At 35.5% G+C, this 17,398-nt stretch overlaps 1 protein-coding gene across 3 annotated transcripts in view; it reads right to left on the bottom strand.

The window, feature by feature from the left end:
* CDKAL1 (CDK5 regulatory subunit associated protein 1 like 1) overlaps positions 1 to 17,398 on the bottom strand; it is a 386,114-nt gene that overhangs the window by 76,885 nt on the left and 291,831 nt on the right. For all 3 annotated transcript variants that reach the window (XM_068200064.1, XM_068200067.1, XM_068200065.1), the window contains one exon: positions 11,529 to 11,591. In XM_068200064.1, the coding sequence (XP_068056165.1) occupies positions 11,529 to 11,591 (63 nt within the window). The remainder of the gene's footprint in view (positions 1 to 11,528; positions 11,592 to 17,398) is intronic.

Raw genomic sequence — 17,398 nt, 5'->3', positions numbered from 1 at the left:
AATAACACATACGTGCTTTTACCTGGAACTAGAAAGACAGTATCAAATAATGGATTTGTTAGCATGACTGCTTGTGTTTGCAGCATGAAGTGTTTTATCACAACACTTCTCTCATGTGTGTTACATAAGAGAATATATCAAATTTTATAGAAATACATTTTTGTAAAAAAATAAATATCACGTTCTGTTTTAAAGACCTGCATAAACTACCTGCATATCCATATCTTTTTCTGTAAGGCTTGGAGCCTAGGTATGACTGTCATAATTGCATGAGAAACGGGTGGAAGAAAAATTAAACATGACCTAGAGCAGCATTTATATAAACTCTTATCTTTCAAGATCAACTTCTTACTTGTTTTCAGTAGTAGTACAAAATTCCACATATCTCACGAAGAAACTGTAATGCCTTTGTTCCTGTAAGGAGATATACCCTCCACCCCCCACCCCCCCCCAATTTTTATTCTGATAATCATGACATACCAAACCTTAAATTCGTCATTAGTCCCACAACCACCTTATACTTCACATAATGCAAATCAAAGAGATGTAGTTTCTAGAATCACAGAAAGAATCTAATAAAACTTAGAAAGATGGTTTTTTTGGATGCTGGAATCTCATAAAATTTGAACTTTTAAGAAAATTCTAGAGAAGATGTCACCATACAAGCCTCTCATACTGGAGCCTTTCCCTCAAAAAATGCATGGAAGGATGTATAGTTTCTTTTATCCCTCTTTGGATGTGTACAGTTTTTTGGATGAAAACTCTCCTATGTTCTTAAAATACCAGAGGAAAAAAATTATATTAAGAAAATTAAGATGTTGTATCAAAAGAATGAAAAAGGCTTTATTAAGGTATACTTATAACAAAATCCAGGTTTGTACCTCCTTCCTACTGACAGCGCCACTCCTGCCTCCTGATGCACAAAAGCTCAAGTACAACTGAAATAGAATTGTGTGCTCAAGATGCTTCTTTCACCCCGAACTGGACCCCAAACCTCTGTGGCATGTTCACAATGCAGGCTGAACTCAAAGTCTACTGACTCAGAGTCTCCATCCTTGCCCAAGGTTTGAAAGTCTTTCAGGTCTACCATAATTCACACAAGTAGTAAATGTTAGTATCTGGGACATTTAACTTAATGTTGCCAATTTTGCTGTAAACATGTATACAGTGTCATCAGAAAACTGACAACATTGTTTGTGGGTTCTCTGTATTTATTTTCTACTTCTGTCGAGGTCCGGATTGAAGGCACTTCAGACGGTGTTTCATGTTCGGAGTCAGGTGTTTATTATTTCTTATCAATGTTGCAGCCTCACAGCCATGAGTTCTGCAGTTTTTCATTAGCAAGGCATAAAATGGCTAACTATCTCTTGTTACAAAGTCTTTTAAAACTAAATTATCCAATAAAGAAATGACACCTAGATTATTTTCCCTTTTAACCCAATAACTGATCCCTCAAAGCACGCAATGAGGACTTTTCAGTCCAATTACAAAACATCACCCAAACCTATGAAGAAGAAGGAAGAAGAAGGTGAAGAAGAACAACCTGCCTCTGCCCTAAAACTCCATCTTGCTTCATATTTATTTCTATATTCTAAAAGCCCAAACTCTAAGTTTTCCATCCTGTGATATTACACACTTCTAACCAACTACACACCCATAATCCCAGTGCTGTCAATCCATTTGGGAAGTCTTCTCCACAGCCTCAGGTTAAATGCAGTGCTCTCTTGCAAGTCTGTGCCTTTCAGCAGAGAAAGTTTAAAATTCTCAGCATCGAGTATTCCAACAATTCAGCACTCATTCCACAGTTCTCAGAAAGGATAAGCAATTAATACAAGCCACAGGATGCTTGTCCAACTATGTCTAAATACAACCACTCTGTCCCCTAAGATCATGAGAGTTTCCCTCCAACACAGGCACACTGAATGCACAACCACTGACAGCATGTTTGAGAGAAACCTGAATTTCACACACAGCTAGGACAATCACCTAGATTATGCATGGAAAATCCATGTGGTTTGCTGGCACATGGGAGACTCCTCCTCCAGCTGCCCTTCAAAGCAGAGCATTGAGCTCACACTGACAGTAGCCAAACTGCACTGCATGGAGAGACAGCAGGAGAATTAGTTTCCTGTGCAGAGCAATCTAACACCCAAATTATATCTATTCTTTTACATGGTCACTTTACTGAGATTTCTCTTTTCAACTGTGTAACTAACCTCTCTTCATGCTTTCAAGTGGAATATAGTGCAGAGAGGAAATTATAACAAAATAAAAACTAATGGAGTATTTCTAGTTCCAAGAGTTTAAATGACAGCAGAAAATTAAATAAGTAGCCAGCACTGACTTATTTCAAATGGTGAAAATGTGATCCTATCCTGGTACGATTTATGCAAAAGACACCAGATTATTTCTGGATGATACTGGAATCAATCTCAAATCAAAGGTTTTGTTAATTATGGGGTTTCGTGCATGTGTGCATGTGCATATATGCAAGTCTGTGCAGAAGATTATACCTTATTATCAGACAAAAAGACAAAAAATCCACACCTCCTTCACAACATTATGTCAAAAGGGTCAATGAAAGACAATTTTAAACTGGGATAACAAAGAAGAAATGGAATATCCTCACTCCATGGAAGAAAGTAAAAATCTTAGCCAAGATTTGGGGTACCAGATGACTACTCAAAATATTCCAGTAATAAAAGTACTGATGCCTAACACCTAAAATTTAAAATACCATGTCAAATTAATTACAGTACACAGTTTTCCAGTGAGAAGATGGGGATCAGAACGTAAATTCCAATCTACTAGTGAAGTTCCCTAAACTTCAGGCTCTTGGTAAGTGCTTAGATAAAAGCAGGCAAGTCCAAGAGCTTGGTCATATGAATACTTACATCAATAGCAAAGTTTGAATAATGGGGAGCTTTACTACCACCTCTGTGGATGGGTTTCCACAACACTGTGCTCATGCACTGCTACACTTCCCCTCCCACAGCCACTTCAATGCCATGACAAAGCACAGCTTAATACTAAGGGGCTTCATAAAGAGGAAAATAATCAAGAAAAACAGAAGGGCAGGTGAACAAAAATAGAGTGTGAATGCAATGTTAGTACCTGAAGAAGGTATTAAAGAGAGAATAGTTAGAAAGAAACTGAAAGAAAGAAGGTACATAAAGGAAAAACCCTTTTGTTTCTTGAGGGGAAAAAAGGAAATAGAATAAATAAAGAGAGAGGGGCTGGGAATGGAAAAAGGTGGGAGATAACTAGGAAATCCAATCCACTACAATCTGCAAAGCCAGAGAGGTAGAGGTCAAATGTGGTCTCAAAGAATAGAGAAGGAAAGATATCTGAACTTGAAATGCCCATGCTAGTTATACACTCCATCACATTTTGATGTGATTTTGATGCTAACACAAGACTGAAGGGAGCTTTCAAAAACTGTAACAGGATCGAGCCTGTTTATTTTTTGTGATGCCAAGGTTTTCCAGAAACTAATTTGAAAAACCCTAAAACCTTTCTTTTTTGTATTTTTGGCTCAGTAACAGATCAATTAATGATGGACAAGGTACATAAATGATACAAGACATGCTGCAAAAGGTAATGTCTTTCTCCAGAAAATAACAAGAGGATTAATGTGCATCAAAGAATTTGTTTCCCTTGAGCTGATATGGCACTGTAAAAACTGCCTCTTATTTTACTTTTTTTTTTTTTTTTTTTTTTTTTTTTTTTTTTTTTTTTGAGAAAGAATATCCTTATTTCAGGCAATCTACTATACCAGGTAGCATTTGCATGCTGTACCCAAGGAGGAAAACTGTGAAGTAAATAACCACTATTTTCACAATTGTTAAACTGGAAAAGGGTATACATATTTTTACATGGGGTGAGGGACATATGTGGATTTCATGAGTTTTTTTGTTAAAACAGTTCTCAAGATCACTAATGAAGATATTTCAGTAATATATTGGTACCTGTGACACCTTGTTCAACACCTAAGCCCATAGATCAACATATAGGACACGTACACCTTCGTGTATAGATACAAACATGATTTAACAGACTATTGTTAAACAATTTTTTGAAAGGCCATTTAAAAAAGATAGAAAAAACACCTCTATCCTAAAAAAGGAAAAGCTTCTGTCCTGGAATAGAAGTAACAATCCCAAACAATTCAGTTAGCATCAGACAAGGTTAGATTCTTTAAACGTCCAACTACAGCAAAAGGAACTAGCATTAAATATGGTTTTAACCAAAATAGTAATCATATCTACTAATATATATACTTGTCTGTATATATTCTAGGTTTTGTCTAAAACAAAACCAACCATTAAATCATTGGTTTTAGAGCAACAAATTCAGGAATTGGGTTCTTTGTTTCTTGATTTTCTGGATGTAATATGCACTTCAAATAAGACTGCAATTCTTTAATCATAATACTTCAGCTACAGAATTAAGACAGAGCAAATATGTATTTTTCTACAGCATATACAATGGAGAAGTAAGCCCTTTTGTTGCAGTGCTTGCCTTGTTTCTTTGCCTATTCTCTACAAACCCTGAAAAAATTCCTGGTATATGAACAGCCTTTTCTAAATTATCTCTGTATTAGCTCGCTCTGTGTTATCGATGGCACAAACTTCAATGTAGCTTAGAGTTAAGTCAAGAATAAGCAGGAGCTTTTGAGACCATTAGATTTTCTTCACTATCATCAAGTAATGTTCAAGTGTGCCATTAGCACAAGGCCACTGCATGGCTCTTCCAAATAGAAACTGCTTTTCTCTTTCAGTAGTCTTCTTTGAAGCCTCGTTTCATATCAAGAGCACAAAACAGCTTTATGTAACCTCCTCCAAAAAGCAGCTCTGAACATGAGAGAAGAGAACAGAGAAGAATGGATGTAGGTTACAATGAGAGTATTTCCATAAAAGGTGGTCATATCTGACATCTGAGATTTTAAATTAAACCCAAAATCTATTTCAAGGCAGGAGACAGCAAAAGGCTCAGGCCCTTTTCAGCAATAACCTAAAAAACCTTTTCGTCTTACAAAACAACAATTCAGAGTACCTCCTTTAGAAAATTCAGATCATGGCTTATATCACAGGCATTGCAACCTCACAGTTGCCTTACAATTTAGTACAATGCTGTTCCTGGAATAAATGGAAAGCAGGTTAAAAGGATTTTTGTTATTTTCATATATTATGAGCATCATATACCCAAGTAATTACCAAAAAAATCTCAAGGCTGACAGAGTACCATGAAACTGCTTTCTTTTTTTCTGGCTCAAAAGTAAAACCTACACATTCACAGTACTTCCACCACACATCTTACAAAACACAGTTAATAACCGAGAAACATTACTGCCCTTATGAAAAACAGTAAGAATTGCTTATGGTTTTCAGCAGTTCTGTAATTTCTCATTTCCAGCCTCCAAAAATCATCCAAATTTGGTTTATGTAAACATGCTAGCTGCCATGCCTCACATGTAAAACATACCACTTCCTAATGCCAGTAGCTTTTAAAGATGACAGCAGCAAACGCATAGGATGTCCAAGTCTGAGTGATCTGGAACTATCAACACAGAAGGACGTTAATCTCACCTGCCACATGTTTAGTGTTTCAACTGCATTTTAGTCCTTCACCAGCTACTCTCATAGCAACACTTCCAACTCTACAAGTGTCCAGCATGTCAATTTACATGTCCTCTTATGAAACACATTGTCCCACAGTGCAGACACATCCTCAAAGAATAGTTTTAGGATCTAATTCACAAGAGTAGTGTGGTGATGTCTGCCATTAGAAAGTTAGTTAATATAAGGCGTTTTAGTTAGAGTGTGATGTCTATTTTCTTTTGATAGACATCAGAATTTCTTTCATTCAAGTTGACTTGTGAAGGAGTCCCTGTACATGGGAGAAAAATGAAAGAAAGCAGCATATCAGTAGGAAAACTGGTCCCAGCTTAAGTGATTGACTTCCCATCTCCCCCTGTTTCTGCTGTTGAGCTAAAGAGTCCTCATCTTGGTGAAGACAGTTTTGCTGGTTCTCAGTGCCACCACCACACCCTCCATTCCTCTGCCACAGCCTGTTATTCCCAGAGGTCACCAGAACAGCAGAGACGGAAGGAATGCAGGACTTAACAGGTTGTTTTTTTAATCAGAAGCCAGCTGACTCCAAACCCTCACCCTTCACCTGGCACTTTACACTTGCTTTCCAATATTTTATGTTTCACACAGGTGCCCATGATGATTCCTAGACAATGCCACAGCCTTAGGCATTGCTATGATTAATATGCCATGTTATTGTCAACTTAGAGCATACAGATATACCTCCTAAGGCAGTGCCAAAAGACATCCCACCTGCTTCAGAGTGGCCCCGGCCTGCTTCACTGTGAAAATAGTTTTGCCCCCTCATTGCTTACAGCCTCTTTCAATGTGTGGTAGCTTAATTTTTGAAAAATTTCTGACACAAAGTGTCAACTGTCCAGGAGAGCTAAAGAATTCAGCAGAAGAAACCTCAGTTCAAGGAAACTGACACTAGATTACTTATTTTCCATTAAAAATAGGGTCTGTGTACTATTGAGAAAATTGCTTGAAAATATCATAGATGTCTAAGTGGCAGCAGCCATTAGTATCTTAAGAATAGCCTTACCTAATCTTGTTATTAATGTTCCTTGAGTGAATTACGCACATATCTACCCTTATCAAAGACAACAGGACAGAAGTCCCTGCTTTCCAAAATTGCTTATGAGGCTAAGAGCTGACAAAAAAAACCAAACAAACCAAAAAACCAAGAAAACCTTTTTTGTCACTTAATTGTGTATCACAATACAATGGTCCATATAACTTGCCAAACATACAGGCATTGTCTAGGAGTTTTGCTCTTTTGAGTGTTTTAACATTTCCAGGACACATTAATAAAGAACATTAGAAGCATGAGGCTTAAAGATTTTACAATTATTTTAGCAGAATTGCATCAGTTACAGCACATTTTGAAACAGCAACTAATTCTTTTAATCCTGAGCACACCTTCAGTTTGGGAAAAAATCTCTCAAAAAACTCTTCGAATCACATGAGGGTTGACTATATTTCTTACTGGTCTGGACACAGTATATGCAAAAATAAATCTCTAAAGCTATAAGACATGACCTTATTTTTTCATAGATCGTGCCTTATTTTACAGCAAGAGATTCGGGCTGCAAAAGGCAGAAGCAAATAGGGAACTGAGTTTTAAGCACAGCTCTCAGAGGATTTCTCACTGTAACAGCCCCATGCTGCGAGAGGGGCATGTATGGACATGTATGGACATGCCCTAAGGTATCCCTGGGTATCCTCCCAAGAAAGCAAAGCAGCAAAATGTGTAGTAGTTCTGATATACTGTGCTTACAATTCGTAAAAACGTTCTTCTGCAGAGCAAAAATTGAGGATTATAGTTTCAATCAACCACTCCGGGGCTAGACCGAATACTTAAAATTATCTGACAAAAAGAAAAGGCACCAGGGCTCTGCACTTCTGAATTTTGCCATTAGGTGCATACTGGATCCTGAAACTCCTATTAAGCTTATAAAACTTTTTGTGTTGACCAGGTGAACTATTATAACAACTACTTTTACCAGCTTAAAAAAAAAACTGGGTTGCAAATTTTAAAGAGCAAGGGTCATTTCAGAGAGAGCTAAAATTCCATTATTTATGAGCTACTTCAGACAGAATAAAATCCTTACTGTGTGAAAAGTGAAACCTCACAGTGTACACACAAAAAACATTCATCAGAAATTACTTGTGTGCAAACATAATCTTTTATTAAATGAGCTTGCAGAAAACTGGCCAGAATATAACTCCTCAATGATCTTTTTTGACATTTTAAAAAACACTAAAGCTGCTGTTGGAACAGCTTTATGAGGATATCAATTTTATCATCTTTTTCTGATAGGTCCAGAAAAAGATTAACTGTATATAAAACTGGAAGTGCTATTCTATGGCTAACTAGAAAAAAGTTACACAGCAATCAGAACTTGACTCTCAAGAAAGCCAGACCATACCTATTTTTACTCTACATAAACACGAAAAAGCAAGTATTTCAGAACAAGAAATGGCTTAATCTACAATCAGAGTGCTATATATTTTTACACATGCTAACTGAAATCAGTTTGAACACGTGGCAATCACACAACTGGAACAAGATATTGCTCAGCAGTTCCTAAGTAATTATTTAGTTCTGAAAAGAATGAATTTTAGAAGATACTTATTTTAAGAGCAACAAAAGAAAAAACTGAGAAAAGAGAGTTCTTTGTATGTGTCTGACATCAAGAATTCAATATATTTTCTAGGCATTCCAGATTGATGCTAAAACGAGCTTTGTCTGTGGCACAGTATCTGAAAGACCCACAGGTTCTGTAGTCAGAGGCTCTGTGAAGCACTAAAGTAACACTAGGTTAAAGAGAGCAACATCAAATCTGCCTGGATAGGAGAAGTATATAACCAATGGGCAATTTTTGAGATCTGCTGTTGAATTGTTTCATCTGAACAATGAGAAGGGCAACTAGATAGTAATTGTTTAGGAATTAAAGAATACAGGAGCTCAGTTAATTCTCCCCTGATATCAGCAGAGTATCTCCTGCTTTTCCATCCCTTCTGCAGGAGGAATTTAAAAACTCTGCCTCCTCTGATGCTGAATTAAGGCCTCATTGGATAAAAGATAAGACTCAACACCTTGAAGTGGAAGGGAAAGTAAATCCTTGTTTCCACCTCTATAAAAGTACTGGCTTTTCATCTGGGAATGAAGAACCACAAGCATTTAACTGTCTTTCAAGAGTCTCTAAGTTACACGATGGGCAAATATATATTGAGGTAACATTTTCAGGGGAACAGATACTGTTTCCAAGAGCTATTGGCCTCCTGACCATGCATAAATAGGAACAAGGTTAATAAGGTTAGTATAGCTACTTCATCAAAACACCACTTTCTGGTTTAGTGAGTGAAACACCAGCATGGAAGAATGAACACTTTCTGATTTTTCTGATTGATTCTTCTGATTGATTTTTCTCCTTGCTATGAGATATCCCATCCTAAAAAGATGAAGTACTGTCAAATCTTTGTAGCAAGTCCCGTTTCAGCCACTGTAGCTCATGAGATTTTCACATCTGCTTAAACTACTATTATTACTAAGCACCAACTTACCCTTAAGTTTTTTTTTCTATCTATTTAAAAAGGCTCTCAGAGAAAAATCTTTTAATCAACAAAGTAATAATCCTGGAAGCCACTAATTCCAACCACTCATGCCATGATCCTGCATCATCAATGCTTTCACAAAGTCATTGGGAAATCTCCTTTTTACACTTCCTGAAAATTATCTACAAAACAGCAAACAACATGTGCCCCCCCGCCCTCAAATCCTTTGGCCATGTAAATCAAACAAAACAGAACTAGAGCAAAGCTAATACACACCTCTACTACAAGTAACTGAATTCCCAACTAATGTTAGACTTAATACAGAAATTAATAGCCCTCCCCTAGACTGCAACACTTGTGAAATTGGAAGCTGAGGTGGAAATTACAAGCACAGAGCAAGAAATCTGCAGCGAGCTTGTTGCAGCCGACAAATAGGAAGTAGTTAGGAGAAGGAAAACCTTTACTGTCAAATGGAAAATAAGGAAAGGCCATAACTTTAATACAAACTTTCACTTGTCCTTTCCGCTGCACTTGTACTCTCAGATATATACACAGAATGTGCTTGGAAGCAACAAAAGAGTGAAGGTACAAAAATCACCCATCAAACAATTGTGCTACTTTTAATAATATATTAAAGGTCCTAAAACAAAGATCAAAAGCAAATATATTTAAGCATTTATATTCCATTCCACATTGTGTGATGACTAATTTGTAAAGAGTGCAGAATTCCTCACAACTGCAGCCAAAATCATTTGAGAATACTTTGATATAATACCACAAAGGATATGAGCAGGAAGACAGCAGGAGTTACAAATGGACAAGCTCCATTAAAAGTGCTAATAAAATAATAATGGAATTTCCTTGTACTATGAATACAAGGCATTTTTTACAGGAGAATTAAGACATATAGGGGAATATCAAAGTTTCTCGTTCATCAGTTGCGTCTCCTTATTAGATCTTAATTGACTTACTATTACATTTACATTAAAATGCTTCAATTCAAAGGAGCAACAATTCCATTCAAAATCTTATACTAGTTTTCTATATTCTTCATCTTTTTCCATTAAGGCCATTTTCCCAGGCCATTAATATCAGCTTTGCCAATCTTTGTAAACAATGTGAGACTGTTTGTAAAAGAAGTACTAAGCAGAGATGAATTTAACCTGAAATTAGGTACAATTATTAAAGCTATAGAATATTACTGCTGTTTTACAATGTTTTTTTAAGCTAAATTTACAAGTGGCTGCTAACTACAGAACTCTCACAGCAACAACCTGCCTGATAAATTTAATCCATTAATTTCTCATATAAGTGTAGTTACACATATATTGCATATATGTGCATGTGTTCATACAAAGAGATAGATGCGCATACATACTTCTGCCACCTTCTTCTCCCAAACATAAATCTAGCTGGTTTTTCCAAGGTATTTGATACATGGCCAGGAAAAGAAGAGATACAGTTCAGAACTTTCCTTTGCAATGTCTAAACAACAACAACAACAGAAATGTTTCAAATCTTTCTTTCTTTTAAAAGATACTTGCAAAATCACTCACACTTCTCAAAACACAAGCAGCAAAAACAGACATCTCATACTGCTGACAAATTTTTAAAGGGTTTTGTGCATTTGTTAAAAGAATATGCCCACAGAGGCATCAAAGATAGGAGGAACTCCATGAAAATATTTAAAAACCTACTTAACATTCCTTCAATCTGCTGCTTAATGCTCTCTTTTGCATAATGTCTAGAAGAACCCCTTAACACAGCTATAGCACAGAAATATTGTGATCTGTCTCTTGGTTCTCTAAAATCTTTTTGTAACAACTTTATTATTTTTTATTTCACACTGAAAATAGAAAGGACCTTCTTTATTTTTTCCCAGATGTTACAAACAAGTTATAATGACATTTGTTTCTACTTCTTCCCCCAGACAACCACCAGGCTGTTCACACAGCAGCCTCTTCAAATGATGCTTTTGTGATCAATAGATAATTCATTAGTATCATGTATCTCAGGGCCTAATCGACACAACAGGATAAGCAACATATTCTAGGGTAACACAGTTCCTAAACACAGAGGAAAAAAAGAGGGGAATCCAATATCACATGTGGTCACTTTGCAGTATTTAGTGCCAGTCTATAAATTATACTTCTATGAGGTTAATGCGAGTCATTGGTTTCACAAATCAGAAAATGCACCTTTGCAAGCTTGGCTTAAAGAAACAAAGAAACATTTACGTGACTGTAGAATTTAAGTAACACGGTGCTTTCAATTTTATCATTTCTCCTCAATTTTGCATTAATCATGAAATATAGTTACCACAAATGTTTGGAATTTTTCTTAACAACGAACATAGATAGTATATTTTTTTCTTACCTTATGATCATATGGATTGTATGAATGAAACAGCTGGGACAGATCCTTCGTTCTCTGTTTTTTCTGTAAAGGATTATTAATAAATAAGCCATATTAGAAAAGTTAAAGGAGAGAGGAGCTACTGATTAAAAAGCTGTATGCAGGTACAAACACATTCTCTCCCCACTTTGTTAATGAAACTGTAGGTATGAAGAGCAGTGTATGCAGATTAAGGATATGAAACATTACAGGAAATAATTAACATATATATTAACAATATTAAGGAAAATATCCTTAATAAATAATAAACACTAATCTGTGCAACATCAGTGGAATGTGTAAACAATTCACATTAGGCTTAATTTTTGCACAATATATAATAAGTAATATTTTAGAATGCAGATAACAAAACTGAGAGATCAGGCTACAATCTTGCAAAGACTTGTCTACCATTCTAGCATGTACAGGCAGTATTACCTTATAGAAGATTAGGTGTAAATCAAGTCAGTTTGAAGAAGAATCACTTATTATTTGTCGATTTCTTTTGATGCTAATACTCTCATTGCTTTGATTGTGGAAAATTAACAGGTGATATCTCACTTAATGCCAAGGCAAAGGAAAAAAAAATTCTTCTTTTCAGAGCATAGTTCAAAGACAAAACCTGCTTGATCCAGCTCCTACTGAATTTAGCCAAAGAGCTTCCAGTGATTTCAGTTGATGTTAAATAGAATTTCTCAGCTGTACCCTATGGAGGGTGAGCAGGGAGAGGAGAAAAACACCCTTTGTCTTTAATGCAGGGATGAGTCACAAATCAGTTCAAAGTTTTATTATGTCAAAATCTGTGTTTACTTATCTCATAGCTGGGGAAGGCAAAGCACTGAATGTTGGAATATGTGTAAAGGGGAGACAACTGCAAGAACTCCTTGCTTGTAGTCTGTACCAGTGTCTTATTTAGCCATTGGTTCCATGAAAGTAGTTTTATAGCTAAGCTGGAAAGATCTGTTCATGTTTTCAGCATGCCGGGAACTAAATAGACAGCTGCATGACTGCAGAATTTTATTTTAACTTTTGGAAACCATAGGGCAATTTAGTAATTTTTGATCATGCAACAGGAACTATGTATTTTCTTTCTTTACATAGTTTTCATTTTCAGTGAAACATTAAGCAACTTACAATGACTTCTTTTCTGGTAGTACAGCTATAGACAGTCAAAGTACTTTATCTGGAGTTAAGTGAATAACTTTATTAATTATTTGTAGAAATGTGATTATTTGGAGAACTAAAATTATTTGGAGAATATGATAATAAATTAAAAAGCGATACGAAAATTATTACTAAAAATATTGCTTGAAAAAACTTAATTTCATGTAGCATCATGGAAGAAGAAGACAGAAGTACTTGAGTTTGGATTATGGAAACCTCACTACTAATCTTTCTAGGAAGAAAACCCTACAAAATCCAGAAAAAGTCCAAGTCTTGCTCATTGTTACTGAAGAATATTTCTCTTGTATTAATTTTGACTGCAATTACATTAATATCACTCAGTAAAACGATATGACAGAAAACCACCAATCTTTTACCCTCAGACTCCCACCAAGATGCTGGTTACACATTCAGCTAGACAAAGAGTGAAGATGGCTTCCCTTACAGAACACACTGACACAGTCTTCAAGTTTTTGTTATTATATAAAATTATGGTTTCTTTCCTACCTTTGCACAAAAGTTTTATTTTTTTTGTACAAAACCAAAACTCTCCTGACTGGGGAAATGCTGGAAATTCCTAATAGAGAAAAACATGAAATGGACTTCTCAAGATGCAGATAAAGAAATGCCCCAAAATTCCCAGGATGCCCCATATGCTTAGCTGAGCTAAATCTAAACATCATTTTGACTGTTTTGTACAGAATCTGAATATACAGAGATAAAAATGTCATAAGCACAGAGTTAAGGTTTCTTAGTGATAACTTCTATCTTTCTACAACAAAAAGTGCACTTTAACTCAGATCTCTAAAACCCAAAAATATGTAGTATTTCAAAACAGACACAGGACAAGGAATCCATGCTGCTCCAATGGCAATCCCTTCAACTCCTATAGGTGGCATGAGTCACATGGTATGAATAATAAGTTTTTGAAATAAAGAAGCAGCATGGTTCCCAGCTCACTTCTATGCAGTACAGAGCAGAAGGTAAAGCAGGCCTCTCCATGTCTAGATGTTACAGTGGAAAATAAGGAGTCCAAAAGCTCCTTCTCCTTTATCACCTCCAGTGGACTATTTCAGTCCCTAAACTACCTATTTAACTACCTACCCAGAATTTCTTCCCTTAACACAGCTTCATATCCCTAATTATGTTCCCTCAGCTTAGTCCAACATCCCTTTAAAGTACCCTTTGACCAATACAAAAACTTTTCTTTCCCCAATCTTTTTCTTCAGTGTTCTGATTCTCCAGTCCTTTGTTCCATACCAATAATGTTGCCAAAATCGCATCGTAACAAGCCACTCAAAAACCCTCTCTGAACTTAGGCAACTGTACTATCTTATCATATTGTTCCAGTGCAGCAGCACTATTGCTTTCAAACATGCTCACAGACCTACAGAGGATATATTCCAATTATTTCTGGAAAAAACTATATTTTCTTTCCAAATTAGCATGAAAAAACCTTCCAGGAGTCTGATAGCAACGCCAGACTCATAGCTTATTCTTGTACTTCTCTCAGGCTTGGCATACAGTGATAGATAGTCCTTAGTTTGCAGCACTTAAAGAAACAAGTTCAGGGAGATGAGAAGGAGAGAAATTCATATCCTATACTGATGTAAGCCACTAAAAAAATATATGCATATGATTGTAAAAACAAATTTTCAGTTTTCTGTTTTAAAAAGTTGTAAAAATACCACATTATGTAGGAGATAAAAAGGAGACACTTTTTATATCTTTATCAGGAAAAGCATGTGAACATCTGATGAAGAATTAGTTAAAATGCTGCTGCAGGACTGAGTTAAATACTGTAAAACCATATATGCTTGTACATATATGTATGCCAGGATGGAAAGTTTTCCTTAAATAAATCAATATTTTTTCTAAGCGAGTTATTTTAAGCTTGTTACTAAAATACACCTAAGTAATTAACTTCTTCTGAAAAGACAGGTAGTGTCCAAGTGATTTATAAAAATAAGAACCAGAAACTAACAAGAACTAATGACATTTCTTAAAATGAACACACAGACAATGTTAGTAGAGAGGAAACAACACATTACCACAATTTCATTATTTCCCCCATCCTGGAAGCAGATATGCCATGCAAGTAACACACACTTTGCTCTATTTATTTCCTTTCTCTCTCTCATTTTGCTGGGTCTCAGGTTTTTGAATACTGGGATTTATAAAAGGGATACTGGTCATCCAGTATATGCATATTATATGTTTAAAGTATAGTAACAATAAAGGTTACTTTTACAAGAGTCTGGGACTATACACCAATAAAGCTCAGTTAGTGACCTTTGTGTTTTTACTCTTTTTCTCATGCATTGATTTTTAGCAATAATAAAACTTTTTCTAATGCTTTACATAGACTATACTGTGGGTTACTAATCTACTTTTAGTCATGAAATATCACTTAAAGAACAACAGAGTGTGAAAAAATCAACTAACCAACAAAAAAACCCAACAAACCCTGTAGTACAGGAGGAATCTAAAACCATTTAAAATATTTTCTGCACAAGTAAACGAGCATAGAATTTTGTGCTGACTAGCTTAATTTTTTTTTTTTTGCAAATAACGGTGTGAAAATAGGGTAAAAGTAGGGGTATCCTAATAATAAATTTTTATAATCAGAATAAACTTTAGAAAAATAATTTTATAAATGGAATAGTTATAACAAATGCTAAACATTTTAGGTTCACACATGTATATTGCACTTATCTTGTGATCCTCTTTTCATATTCAGGTGATAATTACCTGTCTTTCAGATGATTTTAATGTAGCCCAAAACTTGTTTGTTTTTCTTTCAAGCATGGTGTTGTAGGGTTCCAATGTTTATTGTGAAGGAGAACTACAATATCACTGAGGTATTTATATTATAGATTACTTAGAAGCTACTTAAATGGAACATTCTCAGATTTTCATCTAGGAATAAAAGGGACAAAATTACTCCCAATCTGAAGGTATTACTGCTTTCCTTTAGATTTGACTTTCAGTTTTATAAAGCCTATTTTCACCTTCAAAATTCTTAATAATTCCAGCCTAATATTGTGACAGATCTGTAGACTCCAGCAGTTCCACTGAAAGTTGCAGTATCAATATATTGCCAGCAAAGTTCTCATCTTTGTTTTCTTGCTCACATGATTTAAAATCATTTCAATATACAGAGCTGCCTTCTGTAACAAGAACATGTATCTGTTTCTGTTCAAATACTCTTCTTTTTCTTCATGAGTACAGTGAATAATAACATGTGTCAAGGCAATCAAATTAATTATTTCAATTCTGTTCCCTCACTTACCAATCATCTCCCCCATTTCTCTTTTACATACTGCTGATCAGAATTAAAAAACAATTTTATTTTGCCACAGGAACCTTATTTAATTTAGAGTTTATAAAGCTTCCCACCCCCATCCTTGAGCATGCTAACAACCAATAGCAATATTTTTTTCTTTCAAACAAGTCTGATAAAACACTTTACCTTCTTCTGCAGTATCTAGTGAATTACTTCATTTAAATAATATTAAACTTAATGAATCAAGAAAAAATGTAACTACAATTTTGATACACTTTGGGGGAAAAATGAAGCAGCTTTGCAAGTATTTTCACAGCTTCCCTTCCCAGTATAACTGAAAGCACAGAGGCTCCAGAGAAACAGACATTCACAAAACCATGAGATTGGATCTTTCTTTTCTGAAACAGCACTTTCTAACACGTTTTGTGTTATGGCATTTTCTGACTTCAGAAACATCAATTTTCTGATAAGTAAAAAAGCTGTGTCTTTCTTTTCCCTTATGTTACATCTGTGATCTCAAAACTACAAAGGCCTTGGGTAGTTCCAAACTCAGAACTCTTATAAATTAGAATGAAGCAGGTAGCACCCTACCCACAGAGACCCCCTGGACAAACTTTAATCTCCACAGAATTACTTGGCAAAACACCAGAGAGGGAGATAGCAACTACTCCAACCATGGTACATTTAAAAGCCTTTCTTGGAGATTCAATCCATAAAGTATTAAATTTGTGTACGTATAACCACAACAGAGATATGAGACAAGCCACTGGAACCACCATGTTATCAATGTTTGCAGATTGCTTTTTGGTCTGCAAAACAGCTTTTAAAAAAGTGATCAGAAACCACTGAACCGTTCTCTTTGACCTCTGTTATTCAATGCATCACCCTCTTAAAAATGATCCTGAAAAAAACATTGTGCCCCAGCCAGATTTCTTGATAAAATCATACCTGGTGTTCATTCTGCACTTGCATCCATGCCCTGTAAGCTCTGAAAGAACAGAAGTGACAATACAAGCCTGACAAGTTCTCTGCTTCCTATCACTAACTTACCTCTATTGACATTATTCCTGTCTTTCTGATCCCATCTATAATAAAGCATAGAAAATAATATGGGGAGTAGCTAGTCTTTTTGACCAATCCTACCTGAATTACTGTGTTAAAATAGACTCACTGTTCTACTTCAGCTACTGACCCTCACATATATTCAGCTTGCTTTAAGAAATAATTTTCTAATAATGTTTGATCCATGCATAGAAAATATTAATTTAGTGTGTAGTATGTTATTCAGCAGTTCATCTCAATGTTACAGGATAGTGGACTTTTTCCCAGCTCCAACAACAGAACTGTAGATTCATAATTCATATTTTGTATAATTTTTTTACACACAATGATTCTTTAAAAA

This window comes from Anomalospiza imberbis, chromosome 1 (genome assembly GCF_031753505.1).
Source record: "Anomalospiza imberbis isolate Cuckoo-Finch-1a 21T00152 chromosome 1, ASM3175350v1, whole genome shotgun sequence".
NCBI classification, from domain to species: Eukaryota; Metazoa; Chordata; class Aves; order Passeriformes; family Viduidae; genus Anomalospiza; species Anomalospiza imberbis.
This window is presented reverse-complemented; position numbering and strand designations above follow the sequence as displayed.